The sequence below is a fragment of the Trifolium pratense genome, linkage group LG5 (genome assembly GCF_020283565.1).
Source record: "Trifolium pratense cultivar HEN17-A07 linkage group LG5, ARS_RC_1.1, whole genome shotgun sequence".
NCBI lineage: Eukaryota > Viridiplantae > Streptophyta > Magnoliopsida > Fabales > Fabaceae > Trifolium > Trifolium pratense.
The window spans coordinates 51,484,656-51,501,836 of record NC_060063.1 but is presented as its reverse complement, the minus strand read 5'-3'; the positions used below and the strand labels follow the sequence as shown (position 1 = coordinate 51,501,836).

The 17,181-nt window shown below is 32.0% G+C and overlaps 1 protein-coding gene and 2 long non-coding RNA genes across 6 annotated transcripts; 1 reads left to right on the top strand and 2 right to left on the bottom strand.

The window, feature by feature from the left end:
- Positions 1-1,335: 1,335 nt before the first annotated feature.
- LOC123885471 (chitinase-like protein 2) lies at positions 1,336-4,158 on the bottom strand. The gene is made up of 3 exons (XM_045934755.1): positions 3,591-4,158; positions 2,266-2,425; positions 1,336-1,964 (listed from the first exon to the last, which is right to left on the bottom strand). Exons 1-3 carry the CDS (start codon positions 3,964-3,966, stop codon positions 1,544-1,546), a joined length of 957 nt encoding a protein of 318 aa, XP_045790711.1. The 5' UTR covers positions 3,967-4,158; the 3' UTR covers positions 1,336-1,543.
- A 7,841-nt stretch (positions 4,159-11,999) lies between these two features.
- Positions 12,000-16,596, top strand: LOC123887536. Of its 2 annotated transcripts, XR_006801554.1 has the most exons (3): positions 12,000-12,328; positions 12,448-12,588; positions 16,324-16,596. It is a non-coding gene; the product is annotated as an uncharacterized LOC123887536 (long non-coding RNA). The 2 variants fall into 2 exon arrangements; XR_006801553.1 differs by lacking the exon at positions 12,000-12,328 and having other exon boundaries at positions 12,335-12,588.
- Positions 13,251-15,744, bottom strand: LOC123887535. 3 transcript variants are annotated; one of them, XR_006801552.1, is made up of 4 exons: positions 15,114-15,744; positions 14,810-14,960; positions 14,085-14,245; positions 13,251-13,529 (listed from the first exon to the last, which is right to left on the bottom strand). It is a non-coding gene; the product is annotated as an uncharacterized LOC123887535 (long non-coding RNA). The 3 variants fall into 3 exon arrangements; XR_006801551.1 differs by having other exon boundaries at positions 14,085-14,142; XR_006801550.1 differs by having other exon boundaries at positions 14,085-14,960.
- Positions 16,597-17,181: the final 585 nt, after the last annotated feature.

Genomic DNA, 17,181 nt, shown 5'->3' with positions numbered 1-17,181 from the left:
CTTAAAGGGTGATGTTAATGACTGACCATTGTTGGTGTTGAGGCAAAATCTTTAAATATGTTTTAACGATAACAAATATTAATAATTATATCAATGACTTTGATCGTTATATTTTGGTTGTATTTATATTTTTGTTGTAGAATATAATTTTTGTTGTAAAAATATAAAAAGTGTGATTTAAAAATATAAATACAACAAAAATTATATTCTAATCACGGTACATTAATTCAAATCACTTTTAGCTAGAATCAGTATTTGTTATCATCCAATCATGTTTTGCAACATAATCTCAGTAGTTTTCTGTTTACAAGAACTTTTGATGATGTTAAAAATGTCAAACAAATAATAATGCTCATATACACCATGTGAATTATTTCTCTTTCATATATTGGTGCATTGCTTCTTTCATTGGAAAAAGCATTGATGTATAACTCTTGTTAAGAATTTAACACCACACATGAAAGAAGCAATATATAAAATCTTCAGTTATAGAAAACAATTCTGACTTCTGACTTGTAGCTTATGTCTTATAACTTATAAGGACACTCTTCGTTTGTGATATTTCATTGTGATCGGATTTTCCAGCATTTAATTTTTCATAATTTAAAGTTTTGTTCTTGACCTAAGGAGGGAAACTCTGCAGCAAGTTCAGCTTCATTTAGTACTTACCATCATCATGGCTAGTTGATTTAAACCTAAAGTTCCTTAGCTTCCATGGTTTGGAACCATCTTAAACACTTTACATTGTCCTACAAATTTAGGATATGTCAATCTAGCATGACTAACCCTTTGTATACTTCAAATGGATCGTCTGAGTAGGGGTGTTCACGGTACATAAATCAAATCAAACCGGACCAAATTTATGGTTTGGTTCAGTTTCTCTTAGGAGTTAGGAAGTATCTTACAAGTAACAAGTTATATTGTATAACATGTTCATTCTCTTCTCTTGTGATGCTGACTGAATATCTCATCACATGCATCTAAACAAGTTGCATCTACACAACATCTATTTGCATTATCACTCAAAAATTACATAAGCTTGATTAACAACCAACTTACTTGAACAGACACAGTTAATTAATTATCTTGGAACATACCGAAAATTATGTAATACACAAAACAAACACATCGCATACATGTCACAGGAAGAATGTATTGAATTTCAGACTATAGATCGGGTCAACAACTATGCGGTCCGACTGGTGACCTACCGGTCTAACATGTAACTTAGTGACCTAGTGCTTTAATCGGATTAATCATCGGTCCGGATTTTAAAACTATAGCTACAAGTTATATAACATCTCCACTCTACTCTTATGATGTTGAGACAACTCATAATGATCAAATATTCAATTTATACATATTGTTTCAAAAATATATTCAAAGCATACAATAACCATCAAGGCAACAAAACATAAAAAACCAAGATACAAAATAGCATCATAATAATCTATAAACATTAGTATTTTTTTTCATTTTGCATATGATTCAAGAATAAACCAACCAAGAATCACAACAAACCAAACAAGTAAAAATAATCTCTTCAAGTTGTTGAAGAAGAAGGTGAGCCAGAAGGTTTAAAAGCAGCTTGTTCAGCACAAGATAGAATTTCATTAGGCCCTGCCTCTTCTCTACCAACTCCTAACAAATCAAGATAATAAAGATAATGAGAAATTATATTATTCATTGATTCATTTTCAGAACCTTGGCCACAAACTTGATCACCATATAAAATATTGATTGTGGCACCAAATCCAGGTACTCTTTTGGATAATGTGTCATTTTTTGTTGGTTTCCAATTTCCAACAAAAACATCATGTGGTGAAGGTATGTGTTTTTCAGGTGGTGTCATCCATTTCCATAGTGCTGCTTGGAATGCTAATGTTGCATTTTGTTCAATGTATTCTGGATGGTTTAATAGATCCACTTTTAAGGCTTCTCCAATTTTTCCATAATTGTAATTCCTGTCATGAAAAGGAATTAAGAAAGATAGTTCAATGATTTTGATCATAAAATATGAACACTCCAATGCATATTTTATTTAGATATGGACCGGTATACCGCTGAGGTGGATTTCCGATAGGTCCATTTGTGAACCTATCAGAATTGTCCATCTCACTGGAAAAATAGTCACTATAAAGTTAACACAAAACATGTGGAAATAATTAAAGTTAATATAGAGGTAATGAAACTTTAGTGTTTGAATATTAGATTCAAGATAAGATTATAGGAAATTAATGAAGTAAACTAAAAAAATATGTATACCAGTAAATTGGAATGGCACCACGGCCATAGTAAGCTGCACCAGGACTACATGGATAGGTTAATTTGTAGTATTCATCACAGTAGAATTTATCAGGACTTAGTTCCTTATTATAGCATAAGCCCCAAGCAAAGGGTCCCCCTGTAGCCACTCCATAACCACCTGAAACAATATATTTCAACTAATTACCATAAAATACCAACCCCAACAAACTAAACAATATCTTAGGTAAATAGTCATTTAATTTCACCTATATAATTCATTATTTTTCCTTAAAAAAAAACCAAGTTTGGTGCGTCAGCAGCGACAGATCCAAAATTTTAAATTAGTAAAATCCTAATGTGAACAAAGTAGATTTGACGGGTGCGTTTGATCTTCTAAAAAATAGGGGACTGAACCGGACAACTTTTATTATATCCTATTTGATTTGAAACTGGTTATAGGACTGCACAAATTAGGTAGCAAAGGACTGGACAAAAACAAGAATTTTTGTCTCCCACCCAACCACAGTACAACTTTTTGGCCACAATACAACTATAAAAAATATAAAAATACTCATTTTATTTTTGAATATAAAAATATTATCGCCATATATCTCTCCGGCACAGTTTTGTCCGGTCCTGTATTATCTTATTCTATCATGTACCGTTTTATCCGGTCCTTGCTGTTTTACGAATCAAACGCACCCATATGTGTGTTTTTTTTACTTAGTCGCTATATGTGTGTTAGGATTTGTGATTTTAAGCATTTCCACGGTCGTTACATTAGTGGTCGTTAGATTAAAATTGGACAATGCAGATAATAAACATCTTTTGATATTTCTTTAAAAAAAATTCTAAAATAGATATCTAGATGTCCTAATTTCGATTCAATAGTCACTGATATGCTGATTGTGTGAAGGCGTAGATTTGTGACCACGAGGAATTCAAATATGTGTATATGGAAAATTAATCAACAAATATCATATAACATGCAATTGAGGAGGAATTGGATTCTATGCACTCACATTGCATACGGTCAGAACATCTGAACCGTCCGATCAATATCAGACGTTCCAAATTTAAAGATTAGATTTTAACTCTTTTTAAATATAAAATTTAAGTTAAAAATATGGATTGTATGATCTTAATCAAACAGTCCAGATATGACTGATTGCAGTGCAGTCACCTCTCTCTGATTTAATTGAAATCAGACCATCATGTTATAAACAAACATAAGATCAAGAAAAAGATATTTTGTTCACCAAATGAAAAAAATCATCATATGTTATAAAAAATTAATGTCATAACAAACAAACAAACAAACAAAAAATTGAATTATGACTTACAAGAGGTTTTGCTTCCAACATGACCAAGAAAAGCAGCAACTTCTTTCTGTCCACCATGTTTTCCACCAGAAGTACCAAATCCAAGAGGCTGATAAAGTGCAGCAGCAGTAATAAAAGAATGATAATCCCAAAATCCAACAGCATGTGCAACAGGATCATTTCTCTTTGAGAACAAATTCTCAAATTGGTATGTTTGCAAATAATCAGAAATTGTTTCATTGCAACAATACACTGACCAACCTTTACATTCCCAACCTCTGTCACATAGTTTCTTTCCTCTTACTATTTTCACCAATGGTTTCACTGATGCTTCTGAATTTGCAATTGCTAATATTGTTGAAATTGTTATAAGAAAAAATATGCATTTGGAATTCATCTTTTTTTTTTCTTGAATGAATCATGTAGTTTGTGTAGCTTTTGGAAGATATTTAAGTGATTTAAAAGAGAGTTATAGAAAGTGTGTTTGTGATGTTAAGTGAAAAGGATGGAAAGTGAGTTTCTAACTTATTAGGAGGAATAGATTATCAGAGTTGGAATATGTGGAGCTTTTGCTTCCATTTTCATGCATGTTTTCGTTTTGAGTAGAAGTTAAGTATAAGTACTAAACACTTGTGACTATGATGGGTGATGCTTTGTCAAAAAAAAAAATGAGGGGTGATACTCCATTATAACATGTTACCGCGTGACGTAGCAACTGTTTCTGACTATCCGATTAAAATGGATTGTTGTGATTAAATAAAATAAAATCTGATTATTTGTACAGTAGCCGTCGGATAAAAAATTTGTGGGCTATGCTGTTACAGCTGTGGATCAAGAAAAGAAAAAAAAAAATACACTACGAAAACAATTGAGTTCAAGTGGTTAATAAATTTCATTTAAGCACAAATTACTTAGGAGAACTCGAGTTTTGCATGAAGCAGTTACAACGGTGGATCCAGAAAAGAAAAAAAAAATACATTACAAACAATTGAGTTCTAGTGGTAAATAAACTTCAGTTTATAAGCACAAATTATTTAGGAGAACTCGAGTTTTGATCCTAGCTAGAATTTTTTTTTTTTTTTTTATCAAATTTGCTTATTTTTTGAACGAAATCCAAAATTACTAAGACTTTCTTTTATTGAGAACCAAAAGATTGTTACCCAAAAAAATTATACTTTGGCTATTTGAGATTTTTTACTTATCTGAGTATTTTTAATACTTCAATGTTAGGATTAGTTCAAACACTATAATGTTTTTTAAAACATATTTTTGGACCTTACAAAAAAAATCTTTTTCAAATGTGTAAATCCGAAATATATAATTTTTAGGCGCAGAAAAGTTTTATCGTATAAGTATAATTGATGTCCTCGAAGGTGTAGTTAAATGGTAAAGGATTGGGACGTTGAAAGAGTTTAAAAAAAGTATAATTGATGTCCACGAAGGTGTAGTTAAAAGCTTCAATGTATTGTCGGTTATATCGATTTCGAGTCGGGTCGTGAACCTTGCTCAGCCCTGGAAAATACATATATCGTGGTAAAAAAACTAAAGGAAAAGTTCTCCAGCATTAAGCCCAATGGTTTTTTGTGCTATAAACGAAAATAATTTGGACCTCAAAAGGAAATGTTTGAACTTTGGAGTAAGTTTAAAAAGGAGGCATTTATTCATCTAAATTGAGATTGTTTACCTATAGGCTATAGTTTCTTAAATTAAGAAATGTATGAAACGTGTGAAACTATCATCAATTCATCATAACTGATATTTTTGATAGAACTATCATAACTAATTGAAAATTTAAGAGAGTGGATTTCAATGATTTTCATAGTATACTATGCATACATATTCCAGCCGAGGGAGAAGAAGGGTAAAGGAATGAAAGGTAAGCATGTTGAAAGATCGATGAGTTCCTTTTTCATCTTGCATTTTTCACCACGAAAGAAGTTAGAACTTAGAACCAGCTCCACCGGCTAAATGGACACTCGAGTTCAAGCTTTCGTCATTTACTCATTTAATCATAAGGGATCACCTCGGCATGTCAAAAAAACCAGCACTATGAGTATGACTCATATTTTTATCTACATTTCTTTTAAAATTGTTTTGCATAAATCAAAAAATAGTTTTGATTAGTAAGTAAATTTCAAACATACTAATACAATAAAAAAATTAAAAATTAAAACATACTCGTATCACTAATTGGAAACTACTCGAGTTTCTTTTCGAACGCGTGTCGAAAATAGAATGTTAGATTGAATGTTACTAACACTATTTTATTTTATTTTATTTCATTTACTCATTTAGTCATAAGGGATCCGTTGACTCCAGAAGTAAGTCTCCATTGACTTATTTCGCTTAATAACTCGATATCGGCATTATATTTCTTCAATCCAACCGTTGAATTCAAAGATCTCATTGAGTAAATCAACTCCACAAATTTTTATAAAAATTCAAAACCGTTTGATACTTTTTCTGATCACTTCAATTGAACGTACAACAAACTTTTTAAAAAACCATTGAATTTCAATAGTCTGAATACATAACTACATTTTTTGAATTTTTATAAAAATTTGTGGAGTTGATCTACTCAATAAGATCTTTGAATTCAACGATTGGATTGACGAAACATAATGTCGATATCGAGTTATTAAGCGGAGTAAGTCAATGGAGACTTACTCCTGAGTCAACGAATCCCTCATATATATGGGTCAAGATCAAATGATACCAACTAGTTTGACATCAAATATTACACCTCTCAATAACGTTTTAACAGATATAAATTTTATAAAATCCACCGTTGGATTGAAAGTTTATATTATATAGATCATTTGTGTAAGACTTCAGACAAATCCAAAATCATTTGATATGCTATTGCGACACATAAAGATTAACAACATATAAAAAAAGACGCAAACCGTTAATATTGATGTATCTCAATAACATATCAAATGATTTTGAATTTGTCTGAAGTTTTACACAAATGATCTATATGATACAAACTTTCAATCCAACGGTGAATTTAATAAAATTTATATTGGTTAAAACGTTATTGAGAGGTGTAACATTTGGTGTCAAACTAGTTGGTGTCATTTGATATCCTGACCATATATATATATATATATATATATATATATATATATATATATATATATATATATATATATATATATATATATATATAGGGTGAGATCAAATTACACCGGTGTAACATTTGAGTAATGTTACACTGCTCGATAACGCTTTAACGAATACAAATTTTATAAAATCCACCGTTGGATTGAAAGCTTATATCGTATAGATCATCTATGTTAAATTTTACAAAAATCTAAAATCGTTTGATATGTTATTGAGATCGATTAAGATTAACCAACAATTAATCTTAATCGATCTCAATAACATATCAAACGATTTTAGATTTTTGTAAAATTTACCATGGATGATCTATACCATATAAGCTTTCAATCAAACGGTGGATTTTGTAAAAATTGTATTCGTTAAAGCGTTATTGAGCAGTGTAACATTACTCATATATATATAGGGTCAGGATCAAAAGACACCAACTAGTTTGACACCAAATGTTACACCTCTCAATAACGTTTTAACCTATCTCAATTTTATAAAATCCACCGTTGGATTGAAAGTTTATATCATATAGATCATTTGTGTAAAATTTCAGACAAATCCAAAATCATTTGATATGCTATTGCGACACATAAAGATTAACGGCATATAAAAAAAAATACTCAAACCGTTAATTTTGATGTATCTCAATAACATATCAAATGATTTTGAATTTGCCTGAAGTTTTACATACATGATCTATATGATATAAACTTTCAATCCAACGGTGGATAACGTTATTGAGAGGTGTAACATTTGGTGTCAAACTAGTTAGTGTCATTTGATCCTCACCCATAAGTGAGAGAGAAACAAAACAAGTGATTTCCTCAGAACAAGGTGTGCCAATAGAGACCACAAAGGTTTACAAGAGCGTCAATGAAATACAATCATTCGAAACACATACATAACAATGGAGTCGACCACCAACAATCAAAATTTGAGACTAAAGTTACATTTGTCAACTTCAACCACCAATAAGAAAACAATTTGACCTTGTCCAGCATTTGATGCAAAGAAGAAGCCGTGTTCCTGAACAACCTGTGATTCCTCTCGTGCCACATAATTCAAACACAAGCGAGCCAAATAAGCTGCATAAAGGACCATCGTGCTCGCTAACCACCTACTGAGTGAACTGAACAAAGTGATCAGGTAAGCTGTTGGCACCAATATCCAAGCCCGAACCATCGACCAGAGAGAACCAAAAAACTGCAAGTGAGAAATAAGTGATGCGTGGATTCGGCATTGCTGCATCCAGATACACAATAACGAATGTCCGCTGAAATGATACCTCGAGTAATCAAATTTGTCTTCGTTAACAACCTATATCCCTCAAAAATCTCCATGCAAAAATCGAAACCTTCATCACCCTGATATATAATAGTGTAATTTATCCTTCATCATCTTGTTTTTCTTCATAATTGAGCTACCATTCAAATGGACGATTCTAATAATTGTATTGAGATTCTTTTATGAAAGTGTCATGTTTTCAACTCTCGCAACACCATGTTGATCAAGTTCAATACTCTAAAATTTATTTTAAATATTTAAAAAAAATTAAGATGATGAAGGATCAAATTACACTATTTTCTTTCTATTTTATACATTTTTTTTTTGACAGTAAATTTTCTTTCTATTTTCTTTCTATTTTATACATCTTGATATCCGATATACAGCTATAATACTTTTGAGAGTCACGCACCACTATCTGAAATTAATGGCCACTACACACCCGCTCGTCATATACTTTCTCCGCCCTTAATTATAGGAACCTTTTACAAAAAATATTGTCCCTAAATCTAAATATAAGGCACTCTATAAACTAGAACATCGACCCGTGCGGTGCACGGGTCTGATTAGCTATAAGATATATATATATATATATATATATATATATATATATATATATATATATAATGATTAAATAAGATATGATAATTCCAATAATGTAAGGTATATGAAAAAAGTTGAGTAACATTAAACGATAGTTCAACAATAATTTTGGATAAATATTCATACAAAGAAAATTATGTTATATTACGGAAGACTTCCTTATAGATCACATTCGAAGTCTTAGTCGTATCTTCACCGTCGTCATCGATGATCAATATTTTTAATCCTTTTCTAAAAGTAACTCTTGAAATTGCAACATACAACTGACAATGTGAAAACACTGGCGACGGAAGATATATCCCAACATGCTTTAAAAATTGTCCCTGACTCTTATTAATAGTCATCGCAAAAGAAATCATTATAGGAAATTGTCTCCGTTGAAATTTAAAAGGAATTCTCACGTCAGATGGTGTCAGAGAAAATCTAGGTATGAAAACCTGATCACCAATATTACTTCCTGAAATAATTTTTCCTTCAAGAGCACGTTTTCCCAATCTCGTAATAATAACTCTTGTTCCTTTGCATAATCCTAATTTTTTATTCAAATTCCTTAATAGCATAACTGGAATTCCAACTTTAAGTCTCAACTTGTGATTTGGAAGTCCCGATGTAGAAATCGTGTTCAAAAATTCGGGAGTGTGAATATCATTCATTGTTTGACCGTCTACATTTTGTGTGAGTGGAGTATCATAACTCAAATATGTTTTTTCTTCAACAGGAATTAAATACAACATATAATCATTTATTTTGTCGACTATTAAATTGTTAGGAGCTAGTATAGCTCTATTTTGGAAATACATTATATCGTTCATGTTTTGTAAAAGTTGGGGATAGGTGTTTTCAACGATAAAAGCAAGAGGATCACTTGAATTTGGAATCAATAAATCTGATGGAATGTCAAGTTCTAAATCATCGTCGTTGTCATCTCCAATTTCTCCATCGCCAACACCCAAAACCCATTCAGAAAACAATCGTCTTTGTTCAACGTCTGCACTCGAAGCACCACTGAGAAGCCTCATGTTTTTACTCAATGTTAAAACTTCACAAAAATCTCAAAGAACCGAAGAATTAATAGTAGCATGAACAACTTCTGGCCCTGTACCTTTTGGTATTATTGGTAGAATTTGTCTAAAATCTTCGCCAAAAACAACAACTTTTCCACCAAAGGAAATGTGTTTATTTTTTGACTTAACTATACATTTGGTCCCTTACGTTTATTTTAGGTTTCAATTTGGTCCCTTACGTTTAAAAAGTATCAATTTGGTCCCTTACGTTTATTTTAGGTTTCAAGTTAGTCCTTTCCGTCAATTTTGTCACATGTGGCAGTCAATTTGCATATGTGGACTGACACGTGGCACTTGGACACGCTGACACGTGTACTGTTCAAACGGTGTTAGTGAAAAAACTAACGGAAAGGACTAACTTGAAACCTAAAATAAACGTAAGGGACCAAATTGATACTTTTTAAACGTAAGGGACCAAATTGAAACCTAAAATAAACGTAAGGGACCAAATGTATAGTTAAGCCTTATTTTTTTCATCAACAGACTTGAGAATATATTTTAAAGTTCGATCAACAGCTTCGAAATAGTGTTTGTGCATCATTGGTGCTTCATCCCATATAATGAGCTTTGCTTATTGTATTAATAGCGCCAAAGGGCTTTTAGGAACTATGGTACATGTTGAAAACTCATCAACATTTAGAGGAATACAAAACCTTGAATGTGTTGTTCTACCGCCAGGTATAAGCAATGCAGCAATCCCACTTGAGGCAACTGTTAAAACTATCACACCTTTTGTGCGTAATGCTTAGAAGAATACAAAACCTTGAATGTGCTGTTCTACCGCCAGGTATAAGCAATGCAGCAATCCCGCTTGAGGCAACTGTTAAAACTATCTCACCTTTTGAGCGTAATGCGGCTGACATGACCCTCCAGATAAATGTCTTCCATGTACCGCCAAAACCATAAAGAAAAAACACATCAGGTTTGTTTTCGTTAACTCTTGTCATGATTGTGTCATATACTTTACGTTGCTCTGAAGTCATAGTTGACATCAATCTAACATGTTCCTTAACTAATGATTGTCTGTTATAATTCAATTCGTCGTGTATTAAACTATTTTGTATATCAGGAACTAATGATGTGTCTCCTCTAGGCATTGGAGGATAATCTTTTAAACTCTTCACACAACTATGTAACATCATCTCAATATCTGCTAGTGCATATTGTATCAATTGATCGTCGGTTAATATTAAATCTGCATTGTTAAAATCAAAATAATGAATGTGATTTGACATGACTATGGTTTTGTTTGGTTGTATTGCAAAATAAAATTGATTTAGCAGAATTGAGTTTGATAATAACTTTCCAAAACACACATGATAATAACTTTCCAAATCTCACATGATAATTATTCTCTAAATTTATGATCCGGTAGAAAAAAAATCATTGATCAGGAAAGACATAAAAATATTTCGTGATGAATAATATAGTCAACAATAATTTTGATATAATTTGCGTCATTTTTTTTTTTTGATATGATATACTTTTAAAATTGATGGTGTTTATCAATTATTGCAGATAATTTTAATCACAATTGTTATACTTGCCATAATGGTTGGAAATATTGCCTTGCACTAAAAGGTTGCGGGTTCAAATCTTAGTCAAGACAAAATTGTATTATTTTTTAATAAAAATTGCAAGATAAAATAGAGGGAAAACAGGAAAAACAAATTAGGGTTTAGAGTTTGCTTGTGTATACAAGCTTATAATATAAAAGATTTTTAGATGTAATTATTACTCTTTTCCAAATAAATATGTCTTTTCTTTTCTTTTTTGAAAATTTGATATCCGACCCTAAGACTAATTAATCTGAGCAGGTCAATCTCACTACCACTTGCGCGGGGGCCCCATTTAAAGATAGAGTATTTTTGCTTTGTATGTACTAGTCCACCGAAATTGGCACCAGAGAGAATCGAACTTGAGACTTTGAGAGGAGTATACTCCGAGGACCCAAACCAACACCACCAAACCCAATCCAACTGGGTTAAATATATGTCTTTTTTTTTTGTTAAGTAATCTAGTTGTTAGAATTTCACATTTTAAGGTGAATAAGTGGGAGTACCAAGGTTAGAACTTGGGTCCCTGCAATAATTTACAATTTCCTTGCAAATTGAGCTATGCTCACGGGGACAAATATATTTTTCATTAATACCACTAATTTGCATTGCAATATGAAAAACAATATTTTGTACATTAAATATAAAGGGAAAATTAATAATAGTCTGATACAAGTAAAAAAACTTATTACTTCAACAACTTTTCACAACTAGAAAACAGCAAAATAGCGTCAGATTTTAGCGTCGGATCCCGACACCGACGCTAGTAGCGTCGGAGTAGCGTCGGCCTAACCTACGCTACAACTGAATTTGCCACGGTATGTCATTGGCTCATACTTTTATTCAAGTTTGAAATAGGTTAATGATACTGAATTTGCCACTTAATTGTACCTACTGATTTTTTTGTCTTATTTTTGGATCTTAAAAATATTGTTAACTTCCATACATTATACTTTTGTGCTTAACTTATTTGAGTTAGTTTTAATCATGATTTTGATTTGTTTTAATGGTTGCACCTACAGCTGCAACTAGAGTTAAAGCTTGTTTAAGATACTTGTTGATGTAGGAAACTAAGAAGTTATTAATGTGATTGGAATAAGAAGGTTAACCATCTAAGTTGTTGTCAAATTTTATTGAAGTAAGAAATTGTGTCAAATTTATGTTCTAGTGCTTTAGAAACTTGGCTCATTTAATTTGTGCATCTTGCATGTATAGTACTTTTTTGCAGTGAATTTGACATTTGGATATTGGTTCCAGGAGTGCTTTTATGTAAGTCTATTTCCACTAGACACTACTTTGAATTTGGGGCACTTGTATATGAAGAACTTTCCTACAAGCTTAAGGGTAAATACAAGGTTCCAAAGCTCTTTCATTTGGCTTATGGTTGATTTTGATAATGTAAGTGGTTTAATACATGGTTCCAAAGTTCTTTTTTTTTTACAGCAAGTCATGTATATATTATGATGGAATTAGTTTATCTGAGTTTATTATTACCTAGCTTGTTGTTTCTTCTGCTTTTGATTAAACTATTGATTGTTTTTGTTTCTCTAAGCAATTTTGATTGAATCATGGATTATTATTGGCTCAAATTACCTTGATAGAAATGAAAACTGAACCTAGAATCAATATATTGAGATTTCCTAAAACAAATATTTGGCAAAGTTTCATGAATATACACTACAACATTTATTGCCTCTGACAACAGCTGAAAATTGTTGCCAGAACCATGAAAAATGTTGCCTAAAACAATAGGGGACGATTTTAAGGTGTCTTCTATTCGAGCGTTGCCTATTGTCTAAGGGGACGTTTTTTCTCACTCTCTGGGCACACTTTGTATAAGCGTCGCGTAAACTATGGGAAAAGGGGACGATTTTCCAACGCATCTGAGGCAACGCTTTTTGAGTGTTGGCAGATCTGGCAACAACTGAAAATTGTTGCTTAAAAGTAAAACAATGAGAACAATTACAAAATGTCCCCAAAGCTTATATAGGCAGCATTTCTTTAAAAAAATATAATACGTTTGAATTTTTATTTTTTTTCCAAATTTTGAAATATAAAATAAATATATATATATGAACTATTTTATTCAAATGTTTATAAAATTACACAAATGTACATATTTCAATATTCATTCATATAGGAGGGCTCTACATTAAACTTGTAGACACTACAATAATTTATAGATACAAGTTCTTCTAAAATGAATGTGTCACAAAGGGGTTGATCCTCCCTCTTTCGTTAAGTAGTATCAGCTTTTGTATATTCTTCCAGTTCTACCAATCATATAGTGAAGCAACTCTTAGCTATTCCTCTGACTCTACTAAAGTTTACGCAACTCTCTGAAATGATTTTAAAATCAAATGTTAGGAAATAACATAATATGTGTATGAATTAACTATAGTGTAGTCAAATTTATGATAGCTTCATTTAAAATCTACAAACCATGTAATAATTTTATGAAAACACTAATTGATAATTTTTGAAGTAAACACTATACATGTTTTACTTCTTTTTCTTTACAGGATGAACTTAAAAGTTACCCACATTGCATCTCAGGGTCATAACTACAACATGATGACATCAAATGGCTATGGCCTACGCAAAACAAAAACATTCCTAAAAGAGGACTCGTCCATTAAAAAAGTAAAATGCTTAGAAGTAAAAAGAGATTCGAACGAATAGTGAGCATAATACAATTAGTACCTCATGGATAAAACAAATTTCTTAATTTCTTGTACATGCATATTTACAGTGAGCAGGACACGAATAGTACCTCTTGGATAACCCAAGTCAAGCATATTAAAGTAATTGAATATTAAAATGGTAAGTGTAAGAAACATCAAAGTCATCTAGAAAACAATCCAACAACGATAAACTTATTTAACTGTGATTACCTCTCAATCTCAACGGTGATTCAGGTTGTGCCACTGAAGACCATTTTCACCCTGGAACCTGCATAAAACATCTTGCAGCATCACACACCATATGTAAATTCTCCTTGAATCAAAATAATTCACATCATATAATAAGCCTCTACACAGCACATAAGCCGAACCTGCATAATCAACTTTGGTTAATTGTCTATATCGACATTTGCATTTAACCTCTCTACACCACACAAATCTAACTGAAATGCTCATGATAAAAACTTTTCACATTACCATAAGATAACACCAAATTAGGCTGCATTACACTTAGAACAACCTTACACTTTCTTGACCCCCAATTTAATTTTTCAATGATATCATACTATAACCAAAAACAGTCATTAGGAAATTCTATTTGAAGCACCAGATTGTCCTAGTCTTGCCAATAAGGGTAATAATACCAACACTGTCAAATCCTTCATAATTATCATGCAAATTAGCATTCTTTATCATTCATAATTCAAACAATTTATAATATGTCTACAAACCAATACCAACACTGTTACAAATATGAACTCAATCATCAATTACATCCACAATACCATTCCATGCCTAATAAACATATATGACCAGTCACCAAAATCAAAAGCTCAACTCTAGTGATTTCACAAATAGGGGCTTGGTCATTACTTACATTTACGGTTGTAAAAGGCTTAAAATAAAGGAACATTACCACAATATCAGCATGTTACCTCATTTGTCTTGGCTATCATTGCTGCTTCAATATTCAATCTTCTTTGCTTCCTCCTTCAATTTATAGATCTCTGTAGCTTCATTAATCAAGCAATTCCTTTTGCTACAACATTCTTCATCCTTTTTGTAACACTTTTTTTATCCTATTAGCTATATAAAAAATTGAATCACATTAGGTGAGAGAGATGGAAAAGGGAAATAAAGAAATAAATCAACTAAATAAGCTAATAAGGTAAAATATATCAATTTGGTAGAAACAAATCAACTGAATAAGAAAGTTGGAGTTGAAAGAAGAACACGAACCTTCGATTGGAAGCTGAAAAACCAAATTAGGGTTCATCTAGGTCACGTTCTGTTTCGATTGTAAGTTTAATGCCAGATTCGAGATTTGGGATTAGGCTTCGACGATTAAAAGACTCGAAGCTTGCAGAAAGAGGAGGAAACATGTTCTTAGGGGAAACTGAGAATCGTGACTCACGAAGAAGACGACATTGTGGATCGTGACTCACGAGTTGAAGCAAGATGAAATTGTGGATCGTGAATCACTATATAAGCAGTGAAACTAAGCAACATGAATCACAATCGAAGTAGATGAAATTGTTGATTTTAGATTTTTCTGTTGTTTGAAGAGAAAAGGCGTAAGATGAGGGTCGTCGTCGTGACTCGTGAAATCAGAGTGAGAAGATGCAGGAGATGGTGTAAGGAAAGAAACCTAGAGGAGGGCAAATTCGTGTTTTCAAAATAATGTAAGGATAATTGCGTAATTTGCAAGCTGTGTCTTTAATTCTGTGTTTTAGACAACATATGACAAGCGTAGCCTTTTATCAGAAATAGTGCATCAATTCAAAATCGTACCCTAAAGTGTCTATGGGGACGTTTAACAAATATCGCCAAAACAATATACCATATGTACACTTTATAACCGTCCCATATAGATTTTAGGGAACGATTATAACGAGTTGCAAAAACGTAATTGACAACAAGCATAAAGTGTTGCCAGAAACTACTTTTAGGCAACAATTTTAACATGTTGCGTAAAAAAGTGTTGCCAGAGACAATAAATGTTGTAGTGATATAATAACCGAAAGGTTTCTCTTTATTTTATAAGAAAGTTTGTAGGCACTTACAACCAGGAGTAGAACCTGATTCAAAGTTTATAGGATGAGTGAATTGGAATTTTAAAAGCACTAATATAGTGACCCTCTTTAAGATGAAAGTTATTTTGAAAGCACTTATGAATTATGAGTTTGTATTACTTTATTGATTGAATTAATTGAGTTTGTATGATTTACTGATTGACTTTATTGGTTAATTAGAATTAGAATTAGAATGTTCTCTTAATCCGAGTTTAATTACATCAAGTGTTTTAAAATAAGTTCAATGATCTCTTATTAGTGCCTGAAAATCATGTACTCTTATTGATGTCCTTATTTACACCTTTATATTTCATTTCCAACTAACTGAAGCTCTCTGCCCTCTATTGCTAATACTCTTCTTCATTGTTCATGTTCAGATTCAAGTTTATCGCAATGAGAAAGTCGGGACTTTCATAATGTATATATAAAAACTGGCAGGAGATATGTTAAATGTACTAGTTACAAGGTATTTGTTCTTCTTATAGAGAACTAGTTGGTGTACATTAGTTACACTAAATCTTGCTTACCATATACTGTAATGTTATTAAGCTTTTTATTCATGATGGTTATGTGTACGTTGTATTAAAGTATGGCTGCAACTTACTTTTGAGATTGAACAAGTTTGAACATAGTCAATTGACATCAATTTTACTAGTGCTAGTTGTGTACCTTGTTATTTTTAGTTTCTTACTAAAGATTTTATTACTCTAACTGTGCATTATGACTTTTCGTGCTGGATTTGATGTGTTATTCTTATATAGTTGTATTAGATGCAATAATGGTCATAGGGTGTAATTTTTTTAATAATTTTTTTTAAAAAAAAAATATGCAGTTTAGCGTCGGCTTAATCCGACTCTACAAAATTTGTTGACTTTTAATTAGTTGACTTTAGCGTCGGCCAGTCCGAGGCTATATGATTTTGTTGACTTTTCAGAAATGGATATAATAAGCGTCGGATACTAATAGAGTCGGGCATTGAATCGGCTAAGCCGACTCTAATATAGAGTCGGATGGCAGTTGTCCGACGCTACGATTTAGCTTCAAGCGTTTTAGCCTCAACCCGACACCGACGCTAATCCGACTCTAAAGGAGTGTTAGCGTCGGTTTTTAGCCCTTTAGAGTGGGTTTTGATCCGACGCTAAAAACAGCTTTTCTAGTAGTGTTTATAGGAGAATATAGTGGGAGAGAGTATATACCACCAAACTGTTTTTGTGGCCTCTTAAGTTAATAAGGAA

Coding starts and splice junctions, on each gene's coding strand:
- LOC123885471 (XM_045934755.1), bottom strand. CDS start 3,966: ATGAATTCCAAATGCATATTTTTTCTTATAACAATTTCAACAATATTA. Junction 2,426..3,590: donor TGTTGGAAGCAAAACCTCTT/GTAAGTCATAAT, acceptor ATATTGTTTCAG/GTGGTTATGGAGTGGCTACA. Junction 1,965..2,265: donor GGTGCCATTCCAATTTACTG/GTATACATATTT, acceptor TTTTCATGACAG/GAATTACAATTATGGAAAAA.